Raw genomic sequence first — 25,931 nt, forward strand, 5'->3', positions numbered from 1 at the left:
TGGGATCTACTTGAGGTTCAAGACTGACACAGTTTTGGTGGCCCTGTCTGAGTATTGGTGGAGATCACCGCTAACAGTGCAGAGAAGATAAATGTCTGGAAATTTCTCCCTACTACTGATGACTTCTTGTAGTATTTTAAGATGTCTTAACATTTCAGGGGATGGGGGCTTACTGCAAAGCTGAGAATCACTTGAGAGACTTGCACATACCCGCTCCTCTGGAGGAAGCACAGGCCCATGGTAGCTATCTACTTTTGTTTGCTTTGTCCCTGGTGGGTTTACCTGTTAACACTGTCCTACAGATAAATACTAGCAGCGTAAAATAAATACACATCTTCTTTTCTTTGCCTCTGTGTGGGGACTCAGCTTTCACTTGTCCCAAGTGCTCTGCTGATCTCACACACATAACCTGGGTCTCCACACCTGGCCAGAAAGTGCCAGGGAGATCTCTGAGCTTCTAAAGATCACAGTTCACATCATTGCCAGGCGACAGCAATGTAGCTTGAGAGGCCACATTAATGAAACTCGTTACTAATGATCTGGTTCTTCTGCTTTTTTCCAAGGCTGCCTCCTTACAGGGGAGAATGGTCTCTGAGGATAGATTGGGCTTTCCTAAAGGCAACTGCATACATCTTACATTGGGTTAATTATTCTGCCCCCAAGCCAGCTGTGGAGTAGCGTACTGGGAACCTTACAGTTTAAAGCACTTACAACCTCAAAATAGCCTCTTATTCATATGTAGTTCATCGAGTATTACATGACATAGTATTACATGACTATTATGTGGTAGGCCAGGGAAAATCAGGGCATTTGGAGGTCACAGAGAGGAGTCCACGTAATGTAGTGCGTGAAGAGGCCTCTGCATTTCTCTAACCAGAGTCTATATTTAGACGGGCATGGTCAGCATATACCAGGGTTTCTTCCAGCATGTGTAAAATTTTCTGCAGGCTTTCTCTCCAAATAACCTTTGAGAAGGCTCTTAAAACACTGATGAAGACACTGCCTAATGAGGTAAGTAATGGAAGATAATGTTAATGAGTGCTGGCTGAAGACTCAAAGAAAAAGATGTGCTAAAACACCAAATGTGAGTTTGTTTCTGTTATACTTGTGTTTTATTGGTTGTTGAAGTCCTTTCACAAGGTATCATTTTGCCTGAAATATCCAAAGCCCTATTAAGGTATTCTGAATTACTTCACCCCTCCCCAATGAAATTATGCCTTTTGGTTAAGAAAAAAAAAAAAGAGCAAGCCAATTTCATCTTTTACACTCTAATATACTCAGCACACTAGGGAAGAAGCTGTACTTACCCCTCTTATTAGAATCATAGAATGGTATGGTTTGGATTGGAAGGGACCTTAAAGATCATCTAGTTCCAACCCCCTGCCATGGGCAGGGACACCTCCCACTAGACCAGGCTGCTCAAAGCCCCGTCCAGCCTGGCCTTGGGCACTGCCAGGGATGGGGCACCCACAGCTGCTCTGGGCAACCTGTGCCAGTGCCTCACCACCCTCACAGGAAAGAATTTCTTCCTAATATCTGATCTAAATCTACCCTCTATGATCCATTGCCTTTCTGAGTGAGTAAAGACATTAACTTAAATCTACCACTGGTGAACAAGTCCTCTGGTGAACAAGCAATGGTGGCGTCTGGAAGATTTAAGATGCTTTTGAAGATAATACCCTCAGCCTCGCCCAATTCAACCCACTCACACTGGCAAACATCAATCTTAGGAGCTCTTGCTTGACATAATCCTTTACCATACAACTCTGACTCTCCCATTTCTTTTTACTTTCTATATTTTCACCTTCAAGACAGATTTCACTGATTTCTTTCTTAATCAGAAGTTTTGTCTGAGTGAAAACATTTAACTTCTCTGTTTGCTCTGGATTTCTATCCTTGCTCACTAAAATCTGTTTAGTAAATCTGATTCTGTTCTGACATCTACGGAACCCCACTGACCTCACATGAGTGAGGGTAGAATTTGGCTTTTTATTTAAAAAACGAGTAGGTGTTAAAGAAAGAGAGGCTTTGGCCTCATCTAACTTTGTTTAATGTAGCTCACACTTGCAGTTTCTGTGGGAGAACATCTTAAGAGATACACAGACATACAAACATGGTTCTTTTTGTTCTATGTGATTTTTGTTTTTAATCCTTTCCCAAGTGTGCATCAATTTTGTGAAAACAATGTCTTTGTAGGTAACATTCTACTGCAGAGATTACCATGTTTTGTAATAATTGAGTAGGCACAGTGCTTTGATCTAATACTGAAGACATTAACTTGCCTTTAGAGATCCTACCCCACTATCTTTTTCAGATTGGATAAACAGGAATCCTGGCATCATTTTATCCTTCTTGAGTAGGGATAATTATACTTTATAAATATAATTCCTTAATAGATAAAGAAAATTGAAAGTGATACTTGTATTTTAAAGCCTCACTTGGAAGTGAGAAAAGCTAGATATGGTAAAGGGAATAACAATAACTGACAACATCATGGTTGGATAGCAATGTTCATTTTAACCTCTCTTTCACCAGGAGCTAGCTTCTGATTTTCTGCCCTCTTTACCTTCAAGTTGAATATTTTCAGGTTTGTGCTCTCTTCATGCTTTAAAAACCAGCAATAAAAGCAATCTGAAATAATCTTAAAAGACTCTAAACATAGCAAACTGGGAGAAAACACTTCACATTTTAAGAACATTTCTCTGAATGTTTGGTTGTTGTCTTCTTTAAGTTCTTGTTTTTGAAAGATTAGGGGTAGAACTTGTGTTTTTCTGTACAGCAGCAAATCTGAACTTAAGTATTGCAGTGAAAATAGTTTCACTGTGATGAAGAATAGCATACTGGGTGTATGCATATTTCATACATGTCTTCCATGGTCAGAATCCACCACCGTGTCACCCACCAGGGGCTTTACAGCAAGAGCAAAGTAAAACTTGTCCTTTGCAAGGGTTGCAGGACTGAACCCCCACTTACAAAATGCATGGCTAAGAAATTGTTCTGGTTTTATGTGCTAAGCGAGAGTGTTTGTTCCAGAGTGCAAATTGCTACTTGCTGTTAGCTGGAAGCAGGGACTCTTGGTATGGACAAAGGAAAGATTGGCATTGCACTCATCTTGAACTTCCATGCTTTTGAACAGCTGATAAATTTGCACATCTGCATTCTAGCCACGCAGGCTAATTCTCTCAGACAAGAAGCTGCAGGAGAACTTTTGAAATTAAGCCTTCATTTGATACTCGCACTAATGCCTGGGAAATACACCACAAATTACTGACCTTTCTCAGCTAGACAGCACAAGTCAGATGTTGCCCCTGTGACTGGTCTGTATAATGGGCCTCAGCGCATGAGGAGTCCCAGGGGGAGAAACGCAAGTTCCCTGATAAGACACATGTCCCAGGAAAGCTGCAGGGTCCTAGAAGAGAAAGCAGCTGCTGAACGGCAGGACTAGAGCAGGACCTGCAGTTGAGAGAAGGTAGGGCACCAGCACCAATGGTGGAACAACAAAGAGATGGCTCCAGCCAGGAGTCAGAGAGCAGACAGGGCAGTAGCAACAAGTCCAGGCAGCTGGGAACCTCGAAGCCACATTGCCCTCCAGCCACCCTTTCTGGCTCTTTTTTTGTTATTATGGGGGTCCCTCAATTCAGCCCAGGCTACCTGTGCTCCAGCTGTGTGTGCTGCCAGCCTCTCACCTCGCCTCTGCCCTGCTCTCCTGCACTGCACTCCCACAGCTTCCTAGCAACCCAGCAGAACACAGGGGAGCGTGCATCTACCTATTTTGAGAATCCTTGCCTAGCAGTTTTCAGTCTCAGGGGTGGGAGGAGATGGGGGTAGAATAAGGGAAAAGAAGCTGGAAGATTTCATCCTAAGCAATGGGGAACAGCACACAGAGCCTGTGGCTTTAGGGATCTGTGAGCCACTACTGAGGGCATGAAATGACTCCCAGAGTCAGAAACCTGTACGCTCAGCAGCCACACGTCTTTCTATTCCTGATCTGCCCGCCTTGCGCTCTCAAAGCATGCTTCCTTTGCTACAGGGAAGAGAACTTCCACAACACTTTAAATCCTTCCTCTCCCCTCCCCTCACACCCACCTTTGCAAAAAGACTGCAGCAGTTCAGCTGTGCCCTGGCCTGGGGTAAAAGCAAGGGAGAGAACTCCTCTGAAAGTGGGGGAAAAAACCAGCCAGAAGGACAAGGGTAATGCACTACAGCATGTGGTTTACTTAATGTAGCTTATTGTTAATTATTTATGATAATTCATGATTTTCCCTAGTATATTGCCTAATGCTATCTGTCACTGTAACAACAGTTAATAAACGACTCCCAGGTCTGCGTGCAACCAGGCCTACTACGTTATAATGAAAAATGTCTAATATTTCCTTTTTAATATTATTATTAGCCTATCCTTTCCAGCATTAATTCTCCATAGATTTCTGCACCTCGCTGCTTCCTTTCCATCCCTCTCTCCTCCCTCCCTTCCCCATTAAGCCCAAGACACTGACATATGTTGTAATTCACTAACTGTACACAAGTGCTACTGTATTATTGCAATGTGTTATAAATAGCACAGATTCTGGAGTACAGTTCATTCTGAAAAATTATCTTTAGAGACGACCTTTGAAACTCTAAGTATATCTTTCCTGTTTTTTCACAGCGTGCTCTCAATCGTGATGCTCTTAATTTGGTGCAGTTTATTAATTAAAAAAGAGCATAGAGGCTGAGCAGTAAGCAGAGGATTTAAACAATGAGGTGGATAATTAAAAAGGATTAATGAGGTGGATTAAATAAAGGGATTGAGGCCAAATAGAGCACAAATTTTCTAAACCTCAGTGGCTCCAAAACTATAGCATCCAAGGGCGCGTTCCTCTTTCCAGCTAGATGTTTGTTTTTTATCTAGAAGTGTCAGTGTTTCTTTTGTGCCATGTTTATTAATGCAGTCCCAGGAGATCGAAGCAGCACCTAGTGCCTCCCTCTGCGGCCCTAAGTGCCCCTTCTATCAGGTGCAAGTTCCCCAGCTGGCCTGCTTCCAACTCATTCCTGCACTTGTTTCCACTACCATGTTAAAAAAATCCCAAAGCAGGTCATGGGTGACACTAATTCGGTGCCTCTGCAAGGTGGTGAAGTGGTTCTCAAGAAAACTGAGAAAGTCAGGGAAAGAGAAAGACAACTTGGATTCTGAAGCTGTAACATCCCGCCTAATCCACCTCCAAAGCTCCTTGGCCAACACCATTCCTTCCTGTGGAAGGGCTCCTCTACAGGCAAATCTGGAGCTCAAAAAATCCCCAAAAGACTGATGGAACTGTCCCCAAATCCTGCTACCAAGGGGTGAGTTTCATTTCTACCTCCTTCCCTCCAAGCCCGCAGTGATCCCACTTCAAGCCTGTGCAGAGCCCTGGGGTACCCTGCAGACATGAGCACCGTCCTCCCGAGCCAGAGGCGAGGCCCTGGGCACGTGGCTGCAGCGATGGCTGCACGGATGGCAAAGGCTTGTTGTAAATGCCTATTGCTGAAGGGAGCTCAATGAACACCTGGTATCTCTTGATTCTTAGCTGCTAATCCATGACCAGAAATGTTTTGCGTGTTGTTTTGCAGGTGGTGAGGGAGGCCTGCAGCACCAGGAGAAACATGTCCCGGTTTCTGCCGCACGGCCTTCTCTGCCCGCCTCACTTGTTTCTTAGCTGCAGCGGCACTATCTGGTCAACTGCTTATTTGGTTGCAGCGTGAAGCAATTTGCATCTGCAGAACGATTATTATTAACCCGTTTTATTTTGCTGGCTTTCCTGTGACTGAGGCTGTAGGAACCGGGTAGCGGAGCACCTTACCCGGACGGGGCGGGCGGGCCCTGCCCCCTGCCGGAGCGTGCGCACAGCGCGGCGGGCGGCCCCGGCCGGCTGCCCTCGGCACCCCCAGCCTCTCCTCGGCTCTCGCCGGCTCCCCGCGGCTCCTCCCCAGCTGCCCCCCGCTCCTCTCGTTTTCCCTAGGCTCTCCCCAGCACCCCTCGGCACCCTTCAGCTTCCCCCAGCTCCCTTCGGCAGCCTCCGGCTTCCCTTAGCACCCCGCGGCTCCCCTCGGCTTCCTTCAGCTCCCCGCGTCTGCCCCCCGCTCCCCTCGGCTCCCCCCAGCTCCCTGCGGCACTCCGCGGCTCCTCCCAGCGCCCCCCAGCTCCCCGTGGCTCCCTCCAGCTCCCCTTGGCTCCCCTCAGCACCCTATGGCTCCCCTTGGCTGCCCCCAGCTCCGCTTGGCACCCCTCGGCTGCCTTGGACACCCTTCAGCTCCCCGTGGCTCCCCCCAGCACCCCGTGGCTTCCTCCAGCTGCCCCCAGCTCCCTGTGGCTGCCCATGACTCCCCCCGGCTCCCCTCGGCTGCCCCCAGCTCCCCTCGGCTGCCCTCAGCTCCCCCCAGCTCCCTGCAGCTTCCCCCAGCTCCCCTCAGCACCCTCCGGCTCCCCGCAGCTGTCCCCAGCTCCCCTTGGCACCCTTCAGCTGCCCCCTAGTTCTCCTCAGCTGCCCCCAGCTCCCTTCAGCTCCCCTCGGCTTCCCCCAGTTCCCCTTGCCTCCTCTCGGCTTCTCCCAGCTCCCCTTGGCTCCCTTCAGCTCCCCATGTCTGCTCTCGGCACCCTTCAGCTCCCCTCAGCTTCCTCCAGCTCCCCCCGGCTTCTCCCAACTCCCCTCAGCTCCCTTCAGCTCCCCAAGGCTGCCCTCAGCTCCCCTCGGCACCCCCCAGCTCCCCGTGGCTGCCCCCAGCTCCCCCCAGCTCCCCTCAGTACGCCCCAGCTCCCCTCGGTACGCCCCAGCTCCCCATGGCTGCCCTCAGCTCCCCTCGGCACCCCCCAGCTCCCCTCGGCACCCCCCAGCTCCCCGTGGCTGCACCCAGCTCCCCCCAGCTCCCCTCGGCACCCCCCAGCTCCCCGTGGCTGCACCCAGCTCCCCTCGGCACCCCCCAGCTCCCCGTGGCTGCCCCCAGCTCCCCCCAGCTCCCCTCGGCACCCCCCAGCTCCCCGTGGCTGCACCCAGCTCCCCCCAGCTCCCCTCGGCACCCCCCAGCTCCCCGTGGCTGCCCCCAGCTCCCCCCAGCTCCCCTTGGTACGCCCCAGCTCCCCTCAGCTGCCCCGGCTCCCCTCAGCTCCCCGCCGTCCCTGCAGAGCGCTCCTCACAGGAGGAGCAAGAAGCGCTGGTAGTTTTCCCTTTCATCTGCGCTGCTGGCCTTGCGTATTGACCCGCTTTTTTTCCTGGTGTTGAGGGAGCACTTCTCCCTCAGCTCCCGAGTGAGCGTTCGCTTTCATATTGCTGTGGTGTTCCCACCACTCACTAGCCGACGCATCGGGCCTGTCGGGATCTATGCGATGGCCAGCGTCGCCTGCGCTCTGGCAGTCGCAGTGAAGACTCGCTGCTGAACCTTCACCCTAGAGACTGGCACTGGCAGAGCAACACGCTCTGGCCAGGCCGTCCCCTCAGGCAGCTGCGTGCACACCTGCAGCAGGCGAGGTTTCCCAAGGGTTTTGCCCTCCTCTAAACTTCCAGTCCCCTGCAGTTGCCCATGCCCTCACGCTCCCCTTTTGCCTCATCTGGAAGCTCCCACTTCATCCCCCGCTGACAAATGTGGTTATTAGCGTAGGCCCTGCTCCCTCCCGCTGCTCACAGAGCAGTAGGTGGAGGGAGTTGGTGGATTTAAAGCCTTCATTCATTTCTCTGTATCTACTGTCTTTTCTTTAAGCATTATCTCAGCCCCAGCATCTCCCACGTGATGCTGAAAATCTACAAAAGCAGGAGAACGCAAGTCTCATGACAGAAGTTACGTGACCTCTTGCTATAATCTCTAGTTAAGCTACGCTGAATAAAGTTGCAGCGGTGGTGGGCTGTCAACCCAATAATGGAGGATTTGTTGCGCTATCCTTTCCACTGTTTATTCCTAGGCTTTTCTTGATCTGATGTAATATTTTGATGTTCTTCAACACAGCATTCTCCCTATTTCGCTTTGCTAGATGTTCAGGGGCGAGCTCTGCCTCCAAACTGTGTGACCACGCGCCACTGGGTGTCCAGGGCCGTGGATCAGCGGATGAGGAGAGCTGAGCAGTAGCCAAAGCACAGGGTGCTGCAGCTGCCCAGCTCACTGCCCGTCCTGCCCAGCCTCACCCCGGCTGAGGCCTTCCCGCCTCGAGCACAGGTTGGGCCCTCGGGGTGCACCAGGAGCGCTCCGGGCACTTCCACATCGCAGGGCACCCGGGGACCCCATGGGCCTTCCCTGCGCCCTTCAGCAGTCCTGTTGCTGCCCTACTTATTCCACCTCTGCCTGCATGAAGAGGCTAATTAGTGGCCGGCCCGAGTTGTTCCCAGCTGGCACCGGCAAACTGTAGGAAAAGATCCGGTAATTCAAAAAGGCCCCGTGTGATTCTACAGCGCCGTGTGAGCCGACGCCCGCCCGGTCCGCGGCGCTCCGGCCGGGCGGGTCGGGGCTTCGCGGCCGAGCGCCGGCTCCTGGCGTCAGGGTTCCTCCCGCGGGTCCGCCTGTCCTCGCACGGGCCGGAGAGCTGCCGGTGCCCCCCGGCGCGCCACGCCGGTGCCCGGCCCATGCCTGCGCTCTGCCCCGGCACCGCGGGATGTCGGGCGAGCGCGGCCTCCCGCCGCGGGCTGCCTGCCCCCGCCTGCCTCACCGCAGCTGGTAGCTAGGCAGATTTGGGTGGCCTAGCGACCCCGCGCGGGTTTTCCTTTGCTCGTGTGAGAGCAAGAGGCTCCGCACAGACACGCACTCCGCCGGGGACGAAGGGCCGCACACCAACCGCACACCGCACATCGCGCGGGGACGGGAGGCGCCCCGCCCCGGCGGAGGCCGCCCCATCGGCGGCTCGGCCATCAACTTCCCGCCCTCCGCTCGCGGGCTCGGTGGGATCGACGCTCGCTTCCTCACCGCCAGGGCTGAGCGAGGGGAGAGGCAAGATGGCGGACAAGGCGCCCAGCGGCTCGCAGAAAGCCAGTGGGAAGGTGAGGCCGTTCCGCGGGGCGGCCCGCGGCCCGCCGGCCCGTTCCGCCGCCTGAGGGCATGGCCGCCGCTCGCTGGCGCGGCAGCGGTGCCCGGGAGTGGCGGTGCGACGAGGCGCGGGCGGCGCGGCCTGCTCCGTCCCTGCTCTGTGCCCGGGGTGACTGCGGGCCCCGGGAGGGGGTGGGGAGGCGGGAAGGGGGCGGTGCGGCGGGCCCGGGCCTCTCGCGGGGCATCCCCGCTCCCCAGGACCACCGTGGGCACGTTTCCACCGCAGGCTGGCAGCAGCGGCCTCCTCGCGTCCCCGTTCCCCCGGCGGAGGAGTGCGGGGAGGTTGGCGCGGGGCCCGGCGGAGCGCGCTGTAACCGCGGGCGCGGGGCGGCCTCCTCTGACCGGCGTATCCCCGCTTTCGGGTGCGGACAGCTGGTTAATGGTCGGGTCTTACCCCTGGCCGTGTACGTGTTTAATTTCGGTCGTGGTGGGAGACCTGATCCCACCATGGGCCGAAGCTCACGTGGGCTTAGTGTCCAACTTGCGAATGTGACGGAAAGCGACCATTTGAGATGCAAGTGTGTTCTTTCGATTTACCAGTGAAATTACAAATTTCACAAGATCACCGTGGCGTTCCCTGCTCTTTTGATTGTGCCTTCTCTACTTCCTGTAATTTCGGTCTGTTGGATTTGCAGACCACAAGTCCAAGGTAGTGCGGAGTTCCGGCAAACTTGTCCAGAGCAGTGCGCTGGAGCCAGCGCCTGGCTGGCTGCGGGCAGGAGCAGCACAGAGCCGCCTGCTCCCTGAGCGCCTCTCCTGCCAGGGGAGGTGAGGGTGAGCCGGTTTGAGGGACGATCTGGCAGCTAATGGTATGAGAATCGGCGATTAGCGACACTCCCTTTCACTCACCTTGTTGCAGGTTTTAGGACAGAAGTATATAAATCTTCTGGTTTTTGGTGTGGGGTTTTGTTTTTTTTGGGGGGGTGGGGTGGAGGGGTTGTTTAGGGGTGAGTGTGTAAATCGGTCAAGGGAGAAGCCGTATTTTGTCTCAGGAATTGCCAGTGCTACATAGATTAATAGTTTTTACCCGTTTTTGTATTCAGCTAAAACAGAGTTTTTTTGGTTTGGGTGGTTTTTTTTTTTTTGGTTTTTTTTTTAGCTGCTAGGAAACTAGCTGGAATGTAGTTACCAAGAGCCTTTGCATGTTTACCCAGTTGGTGTTATTAGAGTAGGAGAGTTTTATTTTAGTTTCCCTTTTATGATCTATTCCAAATATTGCCAGGAAACGTTTCACTGGATCTTGCCTTTGGCTTGGAACTGCAAGTAAGAGCTGGACAGAAAACCTTACTACTTAAAGTAGGTCTTAATTTATGGAGAATGGCTTCCAGGGAATAAGACGTCCTGGGATTTCAAGTATAATTAGATACAGAATAATAATTTAAATATTGATTACTGCAACTGATAACATGGTACACAAAACCAACCCAGATGTGATCCCTTTCTTTTCACAGTTGCATCATAGACTTTTTTTGGTTTGTCATTTACTATTTCTGTACTGATAATATTGTTTTTTTTTAATATACAGTAATACTTCATTTATAAGAATTCTTTTCAGTCCTAGATCTTAGTTCTGCAGAGCTATGTGCAGACACTTAACTCTCCTTAGTAAGTCATCCATCCCATTGAAGTCAGTGGGGCTACTAGAGAATGTAAAATCAAACGTTCATTCATCTGTCGAGGCCTGTTGCTGAAGTCCTTTATCCTGCCATCTTCATGCAGTTTTCCCTTGCCCCTCAGTTTCCTCTTACTCTAGATGTATATGCTGTGTTTCCAGTAGTCTTTTCCCTGTGCTTTATATTTTAGATCTTTCTTGTTTTGTATTGTTGCTATTATTTTATGTGCCAGAGAAAATAGTGATAGTATGTACCTGGATCCATGAGAATGGTTTTGGTGGAAAAAGATTAAAACGATGATACGCTTAGCTCTTGGGATTTATTTCTGTTAACTTCAGCTTTCTTTGGGGGAATGGGGTGTATGTGGTGTCTTTTTGTGTGTGTGTGTGTGTGATTTCATGAATGTTTGCAATATGTATATCCATAGAAATGCTTTCCAGATGTTTGCAGAAAGAAATATGACACAATGGTACTGAAATTAGTAATATTCTAATTTTTGTAATTAATTTATTCATGCAAGGATAAAAATTTGTGGGTTTAGTTCAGCCTGCATGAAAATGTTTATGATTTAACAATCTAAGCAAATAACCATTTTGCTCAATTTCTTAAAGTAATTATTTGTCAAACATTTTTATTTTTTTAAATACATCTAAAAAATTAAATAATTAAATGTTGAAGTTTTAGACTCAATTTCTTTTGGTGCATTGTGTTTGCAAGTTACAAGAGTAATTGTACTTGCAAAACAAATATGTCTCATAGACTCCATAGGATATGTTTCAGACAGTTCCAAGATGTGCCGTTGCTGGCTTCTAGCCTACCTCCTGGGGAAGACACAGTGACATTTTGTTTTCTGTGTTCTGTGAAAAGCTGTGGCATAGTGGTTGAAGGCTTTAACACTTAGAGTAAGATACGGTTTCTCCCCTTCAGAATGGGTGGTGTCTGTTCTTCAGTCTTAGTGTCCAAGTACTGATTTTGAAGGTCTAGCCAGTTAACTTTGTTTTATAGTGTAAAATCAAGCTTACTTCAGCTAGGCATTGCCTGTTCGATTCACTGTTTGAAAACCATCGCTGGAGACAGTCTGGGTCTAGGAGCACCCCTTGCTTGTGTCGCTGTGGTGGTAGCTGCTTTTTATGGTTCTGTCAGCTTCTAAATAAGTTGGAGAGGCTCCAATGTGAAATGTGTTGCAAAAGCATCATCTATTCCTTTGTCACTTTGAGATTAGGATAGCAAGATACGTGCTTGAGGCTTCCAGAAGTCTAAACAGTAAAGAGTGACAAAATTAAGGGAGAGAAAGTAGAGACTGCACAGGAGATCAGTGTAGGGTATGGTTCTGAAATGGCAGATACTGTTTATGTTCAGTTATTATCTTGATGTAATGAAATCTTAGTTGCTCAATGACTCTTCTATTTTTGTATTGTATCTTCTGAAAGTAGTGACTATATTGCATGTCTGCTGCTCTTTACATATAATGCTGTATAAATTGGGTACCATGTGGCAGAAGAGATTATCTACTTGGACCAAGCTGTGGGTTTCCCTTTGTCATTCTAAAAAAATGTTTTAACAACATTCCTTAATTTTAAATGCTTTTCTCAGGCTTTTGAGTAAGTTATGTGTTCATTAAATGTTGAAGGACGGTAACTACTTGCTTGTGAATGGGCAGCTTTCCTTGGTAGGTTGAAGTGTATGAAGAGTGGCAACATAAATCTGTACGTGTGGTGAATTATAGTTGTATGTAGCATTTGCAGAATGGTGAAGCTCATGATCTTAACTTTCCCTGTTGTTGGTCAGCTGGTGTCCAGAGGCAGGAGAGGCGTGTGTTCCTGTTAATGGAAGCTTAAAGGAGCTCTCTTCCTTATTTCCCCTCTAGCAGTAGAAAGTTAAATGTTGGCAGTTCCTGTTCGTCTGAGTTTAAGGTTGTAAAGGAATAGCATTCCTTGCAAGTACTTTGGAGAGAACTGTTTTCCATTTACTTTTGAGTCTGCAAGTGATGTCTAATTAAATAGTGAATAATATAAATATGCACTATGCCAGTAAATTTAAAGAGTAAATAGATTAGCTATAAAATAATTTGCAGGTGTTTGCAAGCATTTGTTTTTTTTAGAAGTTTGATAGAGAAAGGGAGAATAAAAAAGACAAGCTGGCTGGAAACCTCCTTGCTTTTCTTGGACTTTAACTTCTTGGTTTAAGCAGTGATTCCATTTGCTTTTCCTTGGTATCAGTGCTGACACAAACCAGTCCCAGCTTTAGCTACTTTTCTGAACATTGTCATGTTTAGTTGATTTGGCATGATCTTTTTTTTGGGGGGGAGGGGCCTGCTATGAACTGAAAGCTGGTTTGGCTGAGCCTCCCCTAACTGTCTTTTCTAGGTAGTCCATTAGATCGGGAAAAGTTATCTAATTCAGTGTGACCAGCTGCCCAGTATGGGGGCACAGTCAATGGAAGGTGTTGAAATAGGGCTGCAGTGTCTTACACCAGAGTTTCTCATAAATACTTTACCATGAAGCCGTTAGTTTCTGCAGCAGCAGGGCTTTTATTTATGTTTTAAGTTGTAGCCATTACAGTTGTAAAAATATTCAGCATTTGGAAGGCCAAGGATTGTCTCCTGGGTTTTATTGGCAGCTGTTGTGCTTTTGTTTGTTGTTCTACTATATGGCATCAGTATTAATTTAAAAAAAAGTTTGCTTATTATAGACAGCATATTTTAAATATTTGTGAAATAATATGATCATGCCAGTTTTACTGAGAGATTGTTAAATTTGGAGAAACTATTAAGAGCTGGACTTGTGGGCACTTGCACTGCTGGCAGAAAGATTTGAGGGAACAGTTGTCTCTTCTCTGTTTTCTTTGGAAGCTGTCATGAAGCTGGAATAAAATTTAAACATCAGGATCTGAGGGAGGGCTCTCTGCTTTGGCTTTCTTATAGGAATTTGTTATAAATCTTATTTGTATGGTCCTTTGAAGGTTTTTTGAGGTTTTTTGTTTTTTTGTTTCTTTTGAAGGTCGAGTAAACTTGGCTAGACTCAGTAATGGAACTTTGAGCAACCTGACCTCCAAGACTGTGGTTTGTCAGGGCCGTATTTTACTGGAATGCCATTTCAGCAGCCTGGATTGCTACTTCAGTTATGTTGGCACTACTCTTTGAGGGACCTGTGCAGTTAAAAGTGATTCAGATGGAAAATAGTATGGTTTAGGAAAAAAAAATAAGAAAAAAATAGGTTTCGTGCAGAGTGGTAGAGGCAGTGAATTGGGATTAAGAAGACATTTGTACATTGTTTATGCTGGCAATGACTGAAAGATGGACTCATCGCACTTTTTTTTTCTGTCAGCGTTTTGAATATGAAGGAGCTATCCTCACATCTCAGACATTGTTAGGTGCAGGACAGAGCTTTGGGTATGTATGTTTCAACAGTTAGTTCAGTTGAGCTAATAAAACATGATGAGAAGAGGAAAAAAGAATCATGTTCCAGGTTTCTACACAGGTGGGCAACATCTGAAATGCTCCTCTCTGTGAATGTTAGAAAGGCACTGTGATTCTGCTGAGTCAACTTGGCTGGTATACCTCATAAGGAAACAAAATGGACCCTTTGTCCAAGTGATAGGTGGATGCAAAGTGCAGTGCTGTGAGAATTAGCTTTGTTAATAACTGCTATTTAGAAACTGGCGGATAGCAATGCATAATTTTGTCAAGATCACTTAATCCTGTGCTTTGTCGGTACAGTTGCTTGGATGGTCAGAGGCAGTAGCAAAGGGATGAACTAAATTTATACATGAGAAGAGAAGACCTTAAAAATAAAAACTGTTTAAGGAGGACAATAATGTGGCTCTGCAGAGCAGCTAGTTGCTGTGGGATAGGGTTGGTCTAAAAGCTAAAACTGCTTTTAGAAGATTTTAGAGTGCACCTTAGAAATTCTGTTTCTTGGCTTATGTTCAGGGTGGCTTGCTCCACAGTGCCATGGTCCCTGTTGATGGGTTGGGGAGCACCCCTGCGCTTCTAGCTCAGCAACTTACAGACTTTTTTCATCACTGGCCTGCTTTTCCTGCTGTTAGTCTGCAGAATCTTTGTGTGCTACCATATATCTAAAGCCTTTCCAACGAGTTTCATCTGCTCTGTTGCTGGAGAAACAGATTTAGTGTCTTGTTACTTTTTTTTTTTAATGTTTTTCCTCAGGATATTGTGTTAAGTGTCATTGTACTGAGCATTGGTACTGTTTGTTACTGTGTGGTGCCTTGTTTGTTGTCCTCCCTGTAGAAGCAGCTTTGGCACCCATCCCTGTTAGAAAGTGTCACTTTCCTAAACTTCTATAAATGAAACGGATGTAGAGAATTGAGAAGTGGTCTTTTCATCTTCCTGTTGCCGAACAGCCTCCTTCCCCCAAGCCGTGCTAGGTCTTGGACTCTGTCAGTACAGTAAGGCAGATGGCGTTGTATTAGTCCACCTTTAAGATTTATCTGTTTAACTGCAGGTCTGAAACTTTCTTTTTTTTATTTTATTTTTTTAACGGTGGCATTGTAACTGATGTATTGGTTGCCCCAGGGTGGTAACTGGCAGCAGGAAGAATGCTGTTTTCAAGCTCCAAAATTCTTTTGCACAGTGTCTTTATTGTATCTGTGTGATGTTATGCTATACATCTGTAAACTCTCTGGGGAAGGACACATTTCCTTAAGCTGCATTTTTACAGTGTGTAGAACTGTGGATAACTGTTCTGTGGATAAAGGTTACTGATAGGCAGTTGTGAATCACGAAAAAATCCAGCACCAAATACAGAGGAAAAGTTTGCAGGAAGTAGTATTAGCAGAAGATGCTTGTGTGATACTTGCCTTCACATGTAGTTTAAGTTTAATGAACTGCTACTGGTACATGTGAACTAAACCTTTTATTAGCCTCTGTGCAAAGTTACGCCTTGTGAATAATGTATAGTTTTTCAGGTAAGTGGGTTTGGGAGGTCCTTGAGAGTAAGACAATCTGTTTATTTTGTTTGGGTTTTTTCCCCCCCCTTTCTCTTTCTGGAAAAAACTCCAAACATATTCCTAGGAGCCTTTTGCTTCTCCTTTTTTAAGGGTTGTACCTTTGTGACTCTCTTTACCTTTGTGGATTTATTCTGGTTCTTGAAGTGCTGTCTGCCATTTTTTCTAATTTGATTTGACTGTAAAACATGGGAATATACTTATGCAAAGACAAATGTCTTTATCTTAGTTGATGAAAAAGCATGATGCAAAATGAAAATGAGGTCTAGTAAATTATCTTCTAGAGTAGCGTTTGGTGCTTGTCCGTTTTGGAAGACTGGAGGTGGAACACCATATATTACTGTTCCTGGTAGAAACTGTAAATTCCTGGTAATAAGAACTGCTAATATTCTGTAATTAATGAACATATTTTAGCTAATGAAAAGGTTTTATTTTGTTGTAAATTTCAATTTAGATTATGAATTGTGCATCAGGCAGCAATGTCTTAATAGTAGATGTCATGTCAGTGAGGTTTTCTGAAATCTGGGCATTATGTAATTTAAAAATATGTTGGAGTGTTCTCCATCACTGAAACTGATTTAAAAATCTTACTTTAAAAGCAGCCTATGCAAATTTTGTATATACACTGGTTTATGTGTTTAAGTTCAATTCCAGTTTAAAGTAATAATGTTAATGTGTACATACAAATTGGACTTGGTGTTCTTAAGGTGGCCAGCTTCCATCGATGCACGACATACTAAGAACAGTTCTGCAAATGATTTTGTAGTGAGGCAAATACAATCAAACACTCTGTGTAACCTTTTAACAGCCTTTCATGACAACTCTTGCAGATTTGTTGTAACAAACCTAATTTTTTTTCCTTGCAGTGGTGGTAGTGGCATGTTTATAAAATCCAGCTGTGGAAATTTAATGTTTTTAATGGTAGCAAGAGCAGTCTATCTTTAATCCCTTTTTTGCCCTATATTGACATTTTTTTATGTTGTGACCCTGTTCAGATGCATCATTAAAATACATCACATGCATCTTTGTTCTTGTGTATTTGGACATTGAAGTTGAAATGAAAATTGCATTTGAAGAACTGACTGAAAAAACCAAAGGTTGTTTGTCTGTTTGTTTTTCTGTGCCTCACATCCACTTCATTCTCTCTTCAGGTCAGGGTGCCAGATGCAGTACACACCACTGGATCTGCTGATACACATGTAAGTCCAAAATATTTTAAAACAAAATAAAACCCAACCCCAAACAAAAAAATCCAACCAGTCCCACAAACTCAAAATAGGCCTGTTCTCTAAAGAAAACTACTTGCTGCAGGCAGACTCTGGTGCATTGGGTATCTAATCTGTAGGTGTTTGAAATGAACCATTGATTTTCATGTCTAAAAATATTCTTGAAACTTTCAAACAGCCACTAGTGTAGGAAGTTCTGCTGCATGATATTGCATTCATAACAGAACAGAACGAAGCTGTAAGGACTCTACGTGTTTATTCTTATACGGAGGAATAGTTCAACATACAAGGTGATTAATCATAGGAGCCACTGTGTATTATGGTATAGTACGTCTTTTTGTATACAGTTGGCTTCTCAAAAATAAGATAGTGTGGCCCTGATTTCATCTTATTTTTTCTTCCTAATAGAATATACTTAAAGCAAAAGGTAAGAATAAATACCTAGTCTTCCCCCTGCTGTGTGGAGGGCAAAGAGACCTTTGCTTGGTCATGTGGTTGGTGTGTTGCTTGAAGGCTTACCTATTTCTGAGCTAAAATGAAAACAGGCAGCAGGAGCCAAACCAAGTGTTAGTATCAGACAGTTCATTCTGTGGTTTGGATTTTCCTCAAGATTTCAAATTGATTTTGTATGTGAAAAAGTCAATTACCAGCTGTTAAATTGCTTATAAGATAACATTATTCAAGTTGTGACAGCAGAAACTTTTCATAAAGTAGGTGCTTTTGACTGATTTGCTTTACTTGCTACAATTTGAAAAATTACTGTTAAATCTGTTCTGAGTATTTTGTGTTGTTGATGGAACAGGGATTTCAGTACTTTGTGCCTTCTTGTAGTCAATGCAGTGTTATGTTTAATGGGAGTTTGCTTTCATACAGTGGTTTGATTACTCATCTAGAAGTGGTTTTCTCTTTGCTTCCATCATTTGCTTTACCCTTTTCACTGTGTTATTTTCCAGTTTTTTAAAGGAGGAAGGCCTTCAAGTTTTGTATAGTTCTGTTAGGAATTCTGTGAAGCTGCATATGGTTAATGTTACAATTGCCTACTAGAATGTAACTAGCAGCCATAAACTAGTTCAATTCTATTAACTTAATACTGCTCCAGCAACTTTGAAGGTGGCATTTTGTTTGTTTTTCTTCCTGAGACCCTTTCTAAACTGAAGAGATCTTAGTGCCAGAACTCTTGTAGCTGCAGGTATCCTGTAACATTACTGGGAGAGATCAATTTTTGATGACAGGATAAGCCTTGGGTAGGGGTGTGGTATTTGTTTTGTCTGCATTGCTGTGCCATAGCAATATGCCCCTGTTTTGCCAAGGGTTGTATAGGGTTTGTCATAGTGAAATGTAAGCTGTCTTTCAGACAAGAGGAAAATTGGATTTTATTAACTTTAAAAACACACAGATGCATTAAAAGCTCCTGATAAACCTGTCATAGCAGCTTTGCGTTGACAAACGTAGTGCCATGTAAACCAGATAACTCTGCAGACAACACTGCAGTAATTTGTAACATATAGGTTTCTTTTTTAATGAAGAAGTAGGGAACATTTTTCAAAGAAATATGAGCTCTTTTGGTCATATGCTTGGCACAGATCTAAGAGGTGTTTGTGATACTAAACAAGGATTATAAACTGAAAATATTTCAAACCATTGTTTTTCACAGTGCTTTTTCATATGTAAAGAATTCTGAATAGGAAGCTGATACTAGAAGTAAAACTTTACAAAGAAAATTATTTCAGAGGAAACTGATTTTGCAGTTGGCATCTGATTTATTTTTTTTTAATAATACAACAGTTCACCTTATTTCTCTTGATGTTTAATTAAATTGAACTGATTTTTCTGTAAAGAACTGTCATTGCAGAAGTGGTAGTTTTAAGCATCACTGTGTAAGGGCATCAAAAATATTTTGAAGGTAAAGGCTAATAGCTTATGTTTTGCTTTTCTGAGTATTTTTTTTCTTGTTCTTGTGCTGATTTTTTTAAGCTAGGAGTTTCCAGAGAAGTTTCTTATCTTTTCTCTCCTTTCCTTCACATTGCCCATGTCTTTTGAACATGGTCTTAATGCTGTTGTCTTTCCTCTCAATGCTTTACCATCTGTTAACTACCTAAGTAGAATCTTAAGAATTCTCCTTTCATACACTCCAGAAATAACTGTTTTGTGGAATTCTTCCTTCATCAGGGTTTCAAGAAGGGAGGAGTGGAGTTAAATTACCTGAAATAGAAAGAGGAGCTTTCTATTTTTTCTAAAATGTAGGAGCTAAATGTGAGATCTTTAGTTTTATTTAGCTGGTAGATGAAAACCTCAAGAATGTGTTTTCTTCTGTGTGCAAAAATATTACACTTAACCTTGAAGTACAGATGAAATTTAGCATCCCTTTTGTTTGTCAGTTATACCTTGTGCAAGTGTTCTTTTGAGCAAAACAGTCAGAAAAGCTTCAAGAACTATTGGTTTTGTTGTTTGTGTTTTTTGGGGTCGTGTCCCATCTCCCCCCCCCCCCCCAGTAATTGCAGTGATCAAAAAGGAACTGTAGTGCAAAGCATGTATTTCCAAAGGTTTAGAAACTGTGTTGTGTAGTGATAAAATCTCCAAGCTCTTACAGGAAGTACCCTTCAGATTTCAGCTGTGTTTGAATGGTGTATTAAAAGCTTTCTCATTAAATGAAGGATGATTTGTTTTTAAAAAAAACCGTAGATTTGAATTTTTTGGTTGCATTAGATAATGGCAAGTTCAGAGAGAGCCTTATATTTTGTTTAGGTTAAGTGCTTCAAGTAGGAAGTTTTTCATCTAGACTAAGGTGAAGAGTAACATTGTTGTAATTGTTTTGTAAACAGTTTTAATGTTTGTTTTCTTACTCCTTTTGCAGCCTCTAATGGAAAGCAAACTTAAAGCATTCAGTATTGGCAAAATGAGTGCTGCCAAAAGGACTCTGAGCAAGAAGGAGCAAGAAGAATTAAAAAAGAAGGTAATGGTAGACAATGAAAACTTTACTTTGTATGTAGAGCTGAAGTAAGTTTGATTTTAGATTAGACAGCTTTACCACAACAGTTCTTTGTTTTGATAATTGTAGCTTTCCGAGGATGAAAGTGAACTGTATTTTACATGTTTAATTTGTTCGGGGCATTAAGAGAGAGGGAGAGAGGCTTGCTTCTTTCCTTCTATGTGAGAAATCAAGTTCTCTGGCTTCCTGAAATACTGAATTACAACAATCCATTGATTGTTGCATTGTTCAAATTGAGGACAGCTGTCACCTTAGGTTATTTTCTGTTCTTTGTTTGCTCTCTATCATTGGATTTCAGTTAATTAGAAAGAGTACCTGTCGTCCATGAAATGGTTTCAGTATGCATCCTTGTTATTCTGTAGAACATATTTTTGTCTGATGACTTCATTTGAATTTAATAAAAACATTAAAATTTGACACTGAATTTTAGGATCATGAGAAGTGGTCCAGGTTTTAGGAAATATGTAGCTTATGGTTGGTAAGGTGGAAGTTTTGGAAATTTTGGGCTTTGAACTCTACACGCACAACTCTTACTACATTTCAGTGGGCTATCTCCTGCTAGGTTGTTGCAAGTACTAGCCTAAGGAAACAGTACTGCTAAATTTAGCGTCTGGCTCAAATTTATTAAGTCATTGAATTAACTTCTTCATTGGGAAATACCTACAGGTGATCCTGTTGTTAATTTCCTTCAGTCACATGGGTTGATTGTAATGGGTAAGATGGAATACGTACTTTTCTCTGATAGTTAGGTCAGCCAAGCTCCAGTCTCATAATGCTGGTTTTTCATATGATCTTTTCTGTTTGCCATCTTCTGAATGTTAAATTGCCATATAAATGCTTGTAAATGAACAGTCATATTTAAGCATACGGGCCTTATTTTCTTCATTGTGTTGTGTTCTTCCCACATTTCTCAGAAATTTGAATTCTTATCTAAAATTGAATGCAGTTGATGCAGTTTGTAGCAGGAACTCTAGAAAATAAAAAGGAATGTCACATAGCTAATTTAAGAATAACTGTCTATTGAAAGTTGTTCTGTGATGATAGTAAATAGATTAACATTTGCTGTGTAGGAGGATGAGAAGGCTGCTGCAGAAATTTATGAAGAATTCCTTGCTGCCTTTGAAGGAAGTGATGGTAATAAAGTGAAAACGTTTGTAAGAGGAGGAATCGTTAACGCATCTAAAGGTATATGAATCATTTTTTGGGGGTAGTGCATCATTTGGCTTTGAGTAAATATGAAGATCATGTGGCATGATTTGTCTTTTAAACTTCAGAGGAAAAAATGCTTTGTTTTTAAAATTCCTAATCTTTGTTCTTTTTCTTCATATTAAAACATGTTAAATGACAAGAAGTTTGTATTATCTTCTTTTTAAATGAAACAATGTACTGAATTGAATGAACGAGACTAAAGAACAGCATTCTTTCTAATAAAGTGTTGTGCAGCATTATTTAATACAATTTGTTTTTAATTTGCCTTTAATTTCAGAGGAGCATGAAACAGATGAAAAACGGGGTAAAATCTATAAGCCTTCATCGCGATTTTCAGATCAAAAAAATCAACCAAGCCAACCGTCTAATGAGAAGCCTCCATCCCTCTTAATGATAGAAACCAAAAAACCTGTAAGTTTCTTATTTGAATATTAATCCCACACTTAGGAAGCATTTAGAAGTGCTTAGAAAAAGGTCTGTGTGATCTTGCAGAGTAGTTTTATCAGCTTTTATCGCATAATAAAAAAAGGTGGAAATTTTCATTTGCTTAGTCCCATAGCAAATAACAAGAGGATGAAATGCAGAGGTCCAGTAGCCCTGTATGCGGTATGATGTACCTAGTACCGCACTTTGATTTGGCTGCTGTATGTTTTTACGGTGTTCATGCTAATTGAGGTGGACTTCTCATGAATACAGATTTAGTGACCATTGCAACATAATAGTATCTCCAGTCCCTAGAATTTGTGACGTTTTAGAAGCAATTCTTCTTGCTGCCATCTGGTTTTAGGTTTTTATAACTTAATAATAAAAAAATACCTTTGCATTGATCCAAATTCTTCTTGGTGAGGATTTTTTTTGTGATGGTATTTGAGAAGTCCCTTTAGCTCTGTGAGTTGAAACAAATAAGCTACAGAACTTGCACATTTTTGAAACTGAACACCTTGTTTTTATTTATTTTGACTTCTGCGTGGTTTGATACTCTTCTTTCTGTTTTTTTTGTTGTTAAAACTGAGATTTCATCATAAAAAGTAATGGAAATATTATGAACAAATTTAGTCTTCAAGTTAAAGTGATAGTTACATATGATTACTGTTACTATTGTGTATGTGTAATGTGTAATTAATGTCTTGGGCATCATAAAAGGTCTTTCAATAGAGCTTACTACAATTTTTAAGCTAAGCGAAACATGATACTGCCTGTTAAGGTGGGAGATGAGATGTAATGTGATAATCATGGGTAATCCTATCCTAGCCTCCCTTCAGCTTTAAACAAACCTCAGATTTAGACTAGTGGGATAGTATTGAATGGCAGTTTTGATTTTCATTGTATGTAAAGCTCTATAGTTACAGAAATTAATTGTAGCATTTTTTATTATGCTGAGTTCTGTTTTGTCATATGCAAGTGTTTATACTGTAAGAATATTACTGCTTTTCAAATTTGTCATAAATACTTATCAAGTAATGCAATCAGTTTACTCACTTGCCCTGTCCAATGGTGATTGAAGATAATGAGGTAAAAATGATTTTATTTATTTGGCAGACCCTCCCCAAAAACAAAAACAAACAAACAACTTTGCCTGGGGTGAGTAGGAAGTCCAGTTTTTCCAAAGCTGTAGTGTGTAACACAATAAATATTTTGTATGTCTGCCTATTGGAAACGTTTTCATTTAAATTTGGTTATATAAAAGCAATGTTGTTGAAGATAACAGTTCACATGAGTTAGTTAAGGTACATATATTACAGTAAAAAAAGTAGTATTACGATATCCATATTCTTTGTCATTCAAGAGTGTATTTTCTGAGGATCTTGAACTATTTAGAGTAACTGTTTCTTCAGACCTGTATTTATATGTGAAAGAGAGCAAGACAGGGAAATTCTTTTCACATAGAATGTTTGTCTGTGGATAAAATAATTGAATATATATATATGTAAAATAATTTACATATATATGTGCACACATGAATTTAGAGCATGACAGTTTGCTAGGGGTGTAGTCAGGTTCCAGGTTTCTAAGTGGAACAAACTGACAAAATACATCACAGATATTTTAAATGTGTATGTTGTTGAGAGAGTGTTTGATCACACATGCTACACTGTAATAATGAGACAAAGTTTAGTTTAAGCTATCTTTAATTTTGTATTTTCTAGCTTTGTGTTTGATAGCCCTCAGTCTTAATGTTTTCAAGTCTGTTTTCTTTTGGTTTCGTTTCGGTTTTTTTTTTTCCCCCTCCTGTAGTTTACTTGGTTTGAACGCTACGGGTAAAAATGCATGGAAATTATCTTAAACTTTGTTATATACATATTTTTATTTTTGTTCATTTTATCTGCTGAAATGTTGGCTGATATATCTTTAATTTTAGCCTTTGAAGAAAGGGGAGAAGGAAAAGAAAAAGAGTAATTTGGAACTTTTTAAAGAAGAATTAAAGCAGTAAGTTTGCCTAGTTTTTACTGCAAATAAAGATGCGAGGTTTTTACTTTGTTGTTACAGGCAATATTTAGGATTATTCTTGCTAAGCTGTTTCCCAAAACAGGCTGTTATTTTGTTTTTTCCTGAAATGTTTGTGGAGTTGTATTAACTTAACAATGACAATGATGATTAAACAGAGTTTGAACTCATGCTGGTAGATGCTTGGTATAGGTGTCTGTGATTTGTTTGGATAATCAGTTCCCATCTAATTAGTTCTTTGATATTTCATGATAGTCCTGCCCTTTCTTATGCTGGTTGGTGATAGGAAATGTTTACCACTATCATTAAGAGTACTTCTGTTTTGAAATCAGGCATCGACAGGAGGCTATAAAATTACCAAAAAACAAACCAAAGAAGCCCAGTATGATGGCTGGCTTAAATATGTTTCTGTTGAAATGAATGGATTTCTTTGCGTTTCAGACGTGTTTGATTGTGACCTTTGAAAGAGTTTGGTATTGCCTTCCAAAGCAGAAGAAAATCCAGAGCAATTAACCAAAAAAATTACATGTAAATGCATAAAGTGTTTCAGAGATCCCAGTTAAGTGAATGACTGGCTTCCAAAGCTACCAGAGATGGTTTTTGGATCAGTTAGGTGTGAATAGAAGCTTTGATGATTGAATCAACCAGCCATCTGAACCAGGATAAAAAATGGAAACCTAGGTTTGTTTCTTTGACAGCTGCTGTCAATATGATCCTTACAAGTGGAACTTGGGATGCAGTTCTGTTACAAATTTGCAAGTGTGAGCCTGTAAATGAGAACACTTGTTAACATGGTCTCATGCCTCATTAAAGTTAGTGAAGATACAGCAAGACAAGTAGGTACTGTCGTGAATGAGGGTGTTCAGGTTTTGGGTGTTGCCCTTTCTCTTGATGGGGATATAGCAAACGGATTGGTAGCAAATTGAAATGTGTGCCAGACTCTGGAGGAATAAGAAGCTTTTTCAGTGTCTTTAAAACTGTACCCAGAGGAGTCGTCGTATGAATTTGAGCTTGTATTAGTGCAGAACTAAAACTTTAATTACAAGTTTGGAGACGTACCTCAGCTTGCATAATTTTAAAACTAAGCCGAGTAATGCTTCAAAAAGATTCTGAATGTGTAATAAAACAGAAAGAGCAGCACATGTATTGAGTGTAACAGAGTACCATATATTTGTCCTGATGTTAAGAGATGGAAAACAAAATAATCTGTATGCATTAGAAAACAATAGGTACTGCATTATAAGTCCATAAATGGCTCCTGCGAGTAGTGTCTGAACTTCACTGCTCTCAGTTCATTAGTTGATGTAAATGGATTGACAGCCTTGTATTCCTGATACACTATATTTTCGTACCAGGGTTTAAGGGCAGACTACAAGGAACCAAATAGTTACTTATGTGAGTACTATCCTCAGAGGTGTAAACTGAGACCAGATCCTGTATGTTCTAGAATAGTCATATGGGGGTGTCTGTCACCCTACAAGGTGACAAGCCTACGTGAATAAGGCTTGGAAAAGGTAGGAGGAGAAATAGACACTAAGGAGTTAGTTGCATCTTTAAAAGTCATTTGAATGGTCGATGGATCTCTGGCAATTGGACGTGGAATTTGGGTCACTTTTTCAGAGCACAGGTCTTATTTCTGGTCTTGTAAACTGCTTCTCAAACTAAGTAAATTTTGTTTGAGATTAAAACAACCTGACAATATGAATGAGGAAGCATGCAGCTGGAATAATTCTGGAAGATATAGTCCAGTTGATTAAACAGAAATCAAACATACTGACAACTTGAAATTTTTGACAAGCCCATTGTTTAGTATTAAAAATTCTTATAATTATGAAGTTAATAGAAGATCTTAGAATGAAAATCTCAAAATGGTATTGTTACTTAAGTTAAACTTGCTTTGTAGAATACAAGAGGAACGTGATGAAAGACATAAAACAAAAGGTAGATTGAGTCGTTTTGAACCACCCCAGTCAGATTCAGATGGCCAGCGTCGTTCAAGTAAGTAGATGGTTTTTGTTAATGTGTGTCTGGGCTATGAAATTTGTAGACTAAATTACATGTATTTTTCTTCTCTTTATTCAGTGGATGCTCCTTCAAGAAGAAACAGATCATCTGGTGGTAATACAGTTTCTTTTCTCATTCAGTATAGTATTGTTACTTAAATGCATAGCAAGTGTTATGACTTCTTTTTTTTTCTTTTTCTTTTTTTTCCTCCATTATTGTAGTGCTGGATGATTACGCACCAGGGTCACATGATGTTGGAGATCCAAGCACAACAAATTTGTATCTTGGAAACATCAATCCTCAAGTAAGATTGTAGCCAAGGAGTGCTGTGTTGGCATGTTGGGGTCCGCACAATTTTTTTTTCTAGTGGCAGGTTTCCCCCCTTTTTGTTTTAAACCCGTATACAAGGTACAGTTGGTGACTGTAGAGGCAGTATTCATTTGAAAAATACTCTGTATGTGG

At 42.6% G+C, this 25,931-nt stretch overlaps 1 protein-coding gene across 4 annotated transcripts in view; it reads left to right on the forward strand.

Moving 5' to 3' along the window:
* Positions 1-8,858: 8,858 nt before the first annotated feature.
* Positions 8,859-25,931, forward strand: part of LOC119156531 (U2 snRNP associated SURP domain containing) — a 46,063-nt gene continuing 28,990 nt past the window's right edge. Inside the window, exons 1-10 of one of the 4 annotated variants that reach the window (XM_037406342.1) lie at positions 8,859-8,972; positions 16,748-16,795; positions 19,677-19,775; positions 20,882-20,996; positions 21,298-21,431; positions 22,560-22,601; positions 23,380-23,447; positions 25,369-25,463; positions 25,548-25,583; positions 25,691-25,773. In XM_037406342.1, coding sequence (XP_037262239.1) covers positions 8,928-8,972; positions 16,748-16,795; positions 19,677-19,775; positions 20,882-20,996; positions 21,298-21,431; positions 22,560-22,601; positions 23,380-23,447; positions 25,369-25,463; positions 25,548-25,583; positions 25,691-25,773 — 765 coding nt within the window. In that variant the 5' untranslated portion in view covers positions 8,859-8,927. The remainder of the gene's footprint in view (positions 8,973-16,747; positions 16,796-19,676; positions 19,776-20,881; positions 20,997-21,297; positions 21,432-22,559; positions 22,602-23,379; positions 23,448-25,368; positions 25,464-25,547; positions 25,584-25,690; positions 25,774-25,931) is intronic. The other 3 variants (XM_037406338.1, XM_037406339.1, XM_037406340.1) reach the window with 3 other exon arrangements.

Source organism: Falco rusticolus, chromosome 13 (genome assembly GCF_015220075.1).
Source record: "Falco rusticolus isolate bFalRus1 chromosome 13, bFalRus1.pri, whole genome shotgun sequence".
Classification (NCBI taxonomy): Eukaryota; Metazoa; Chordata; class Aves; order Falconiformes; family Falconidae; genus Falco; species Falco rusticolus.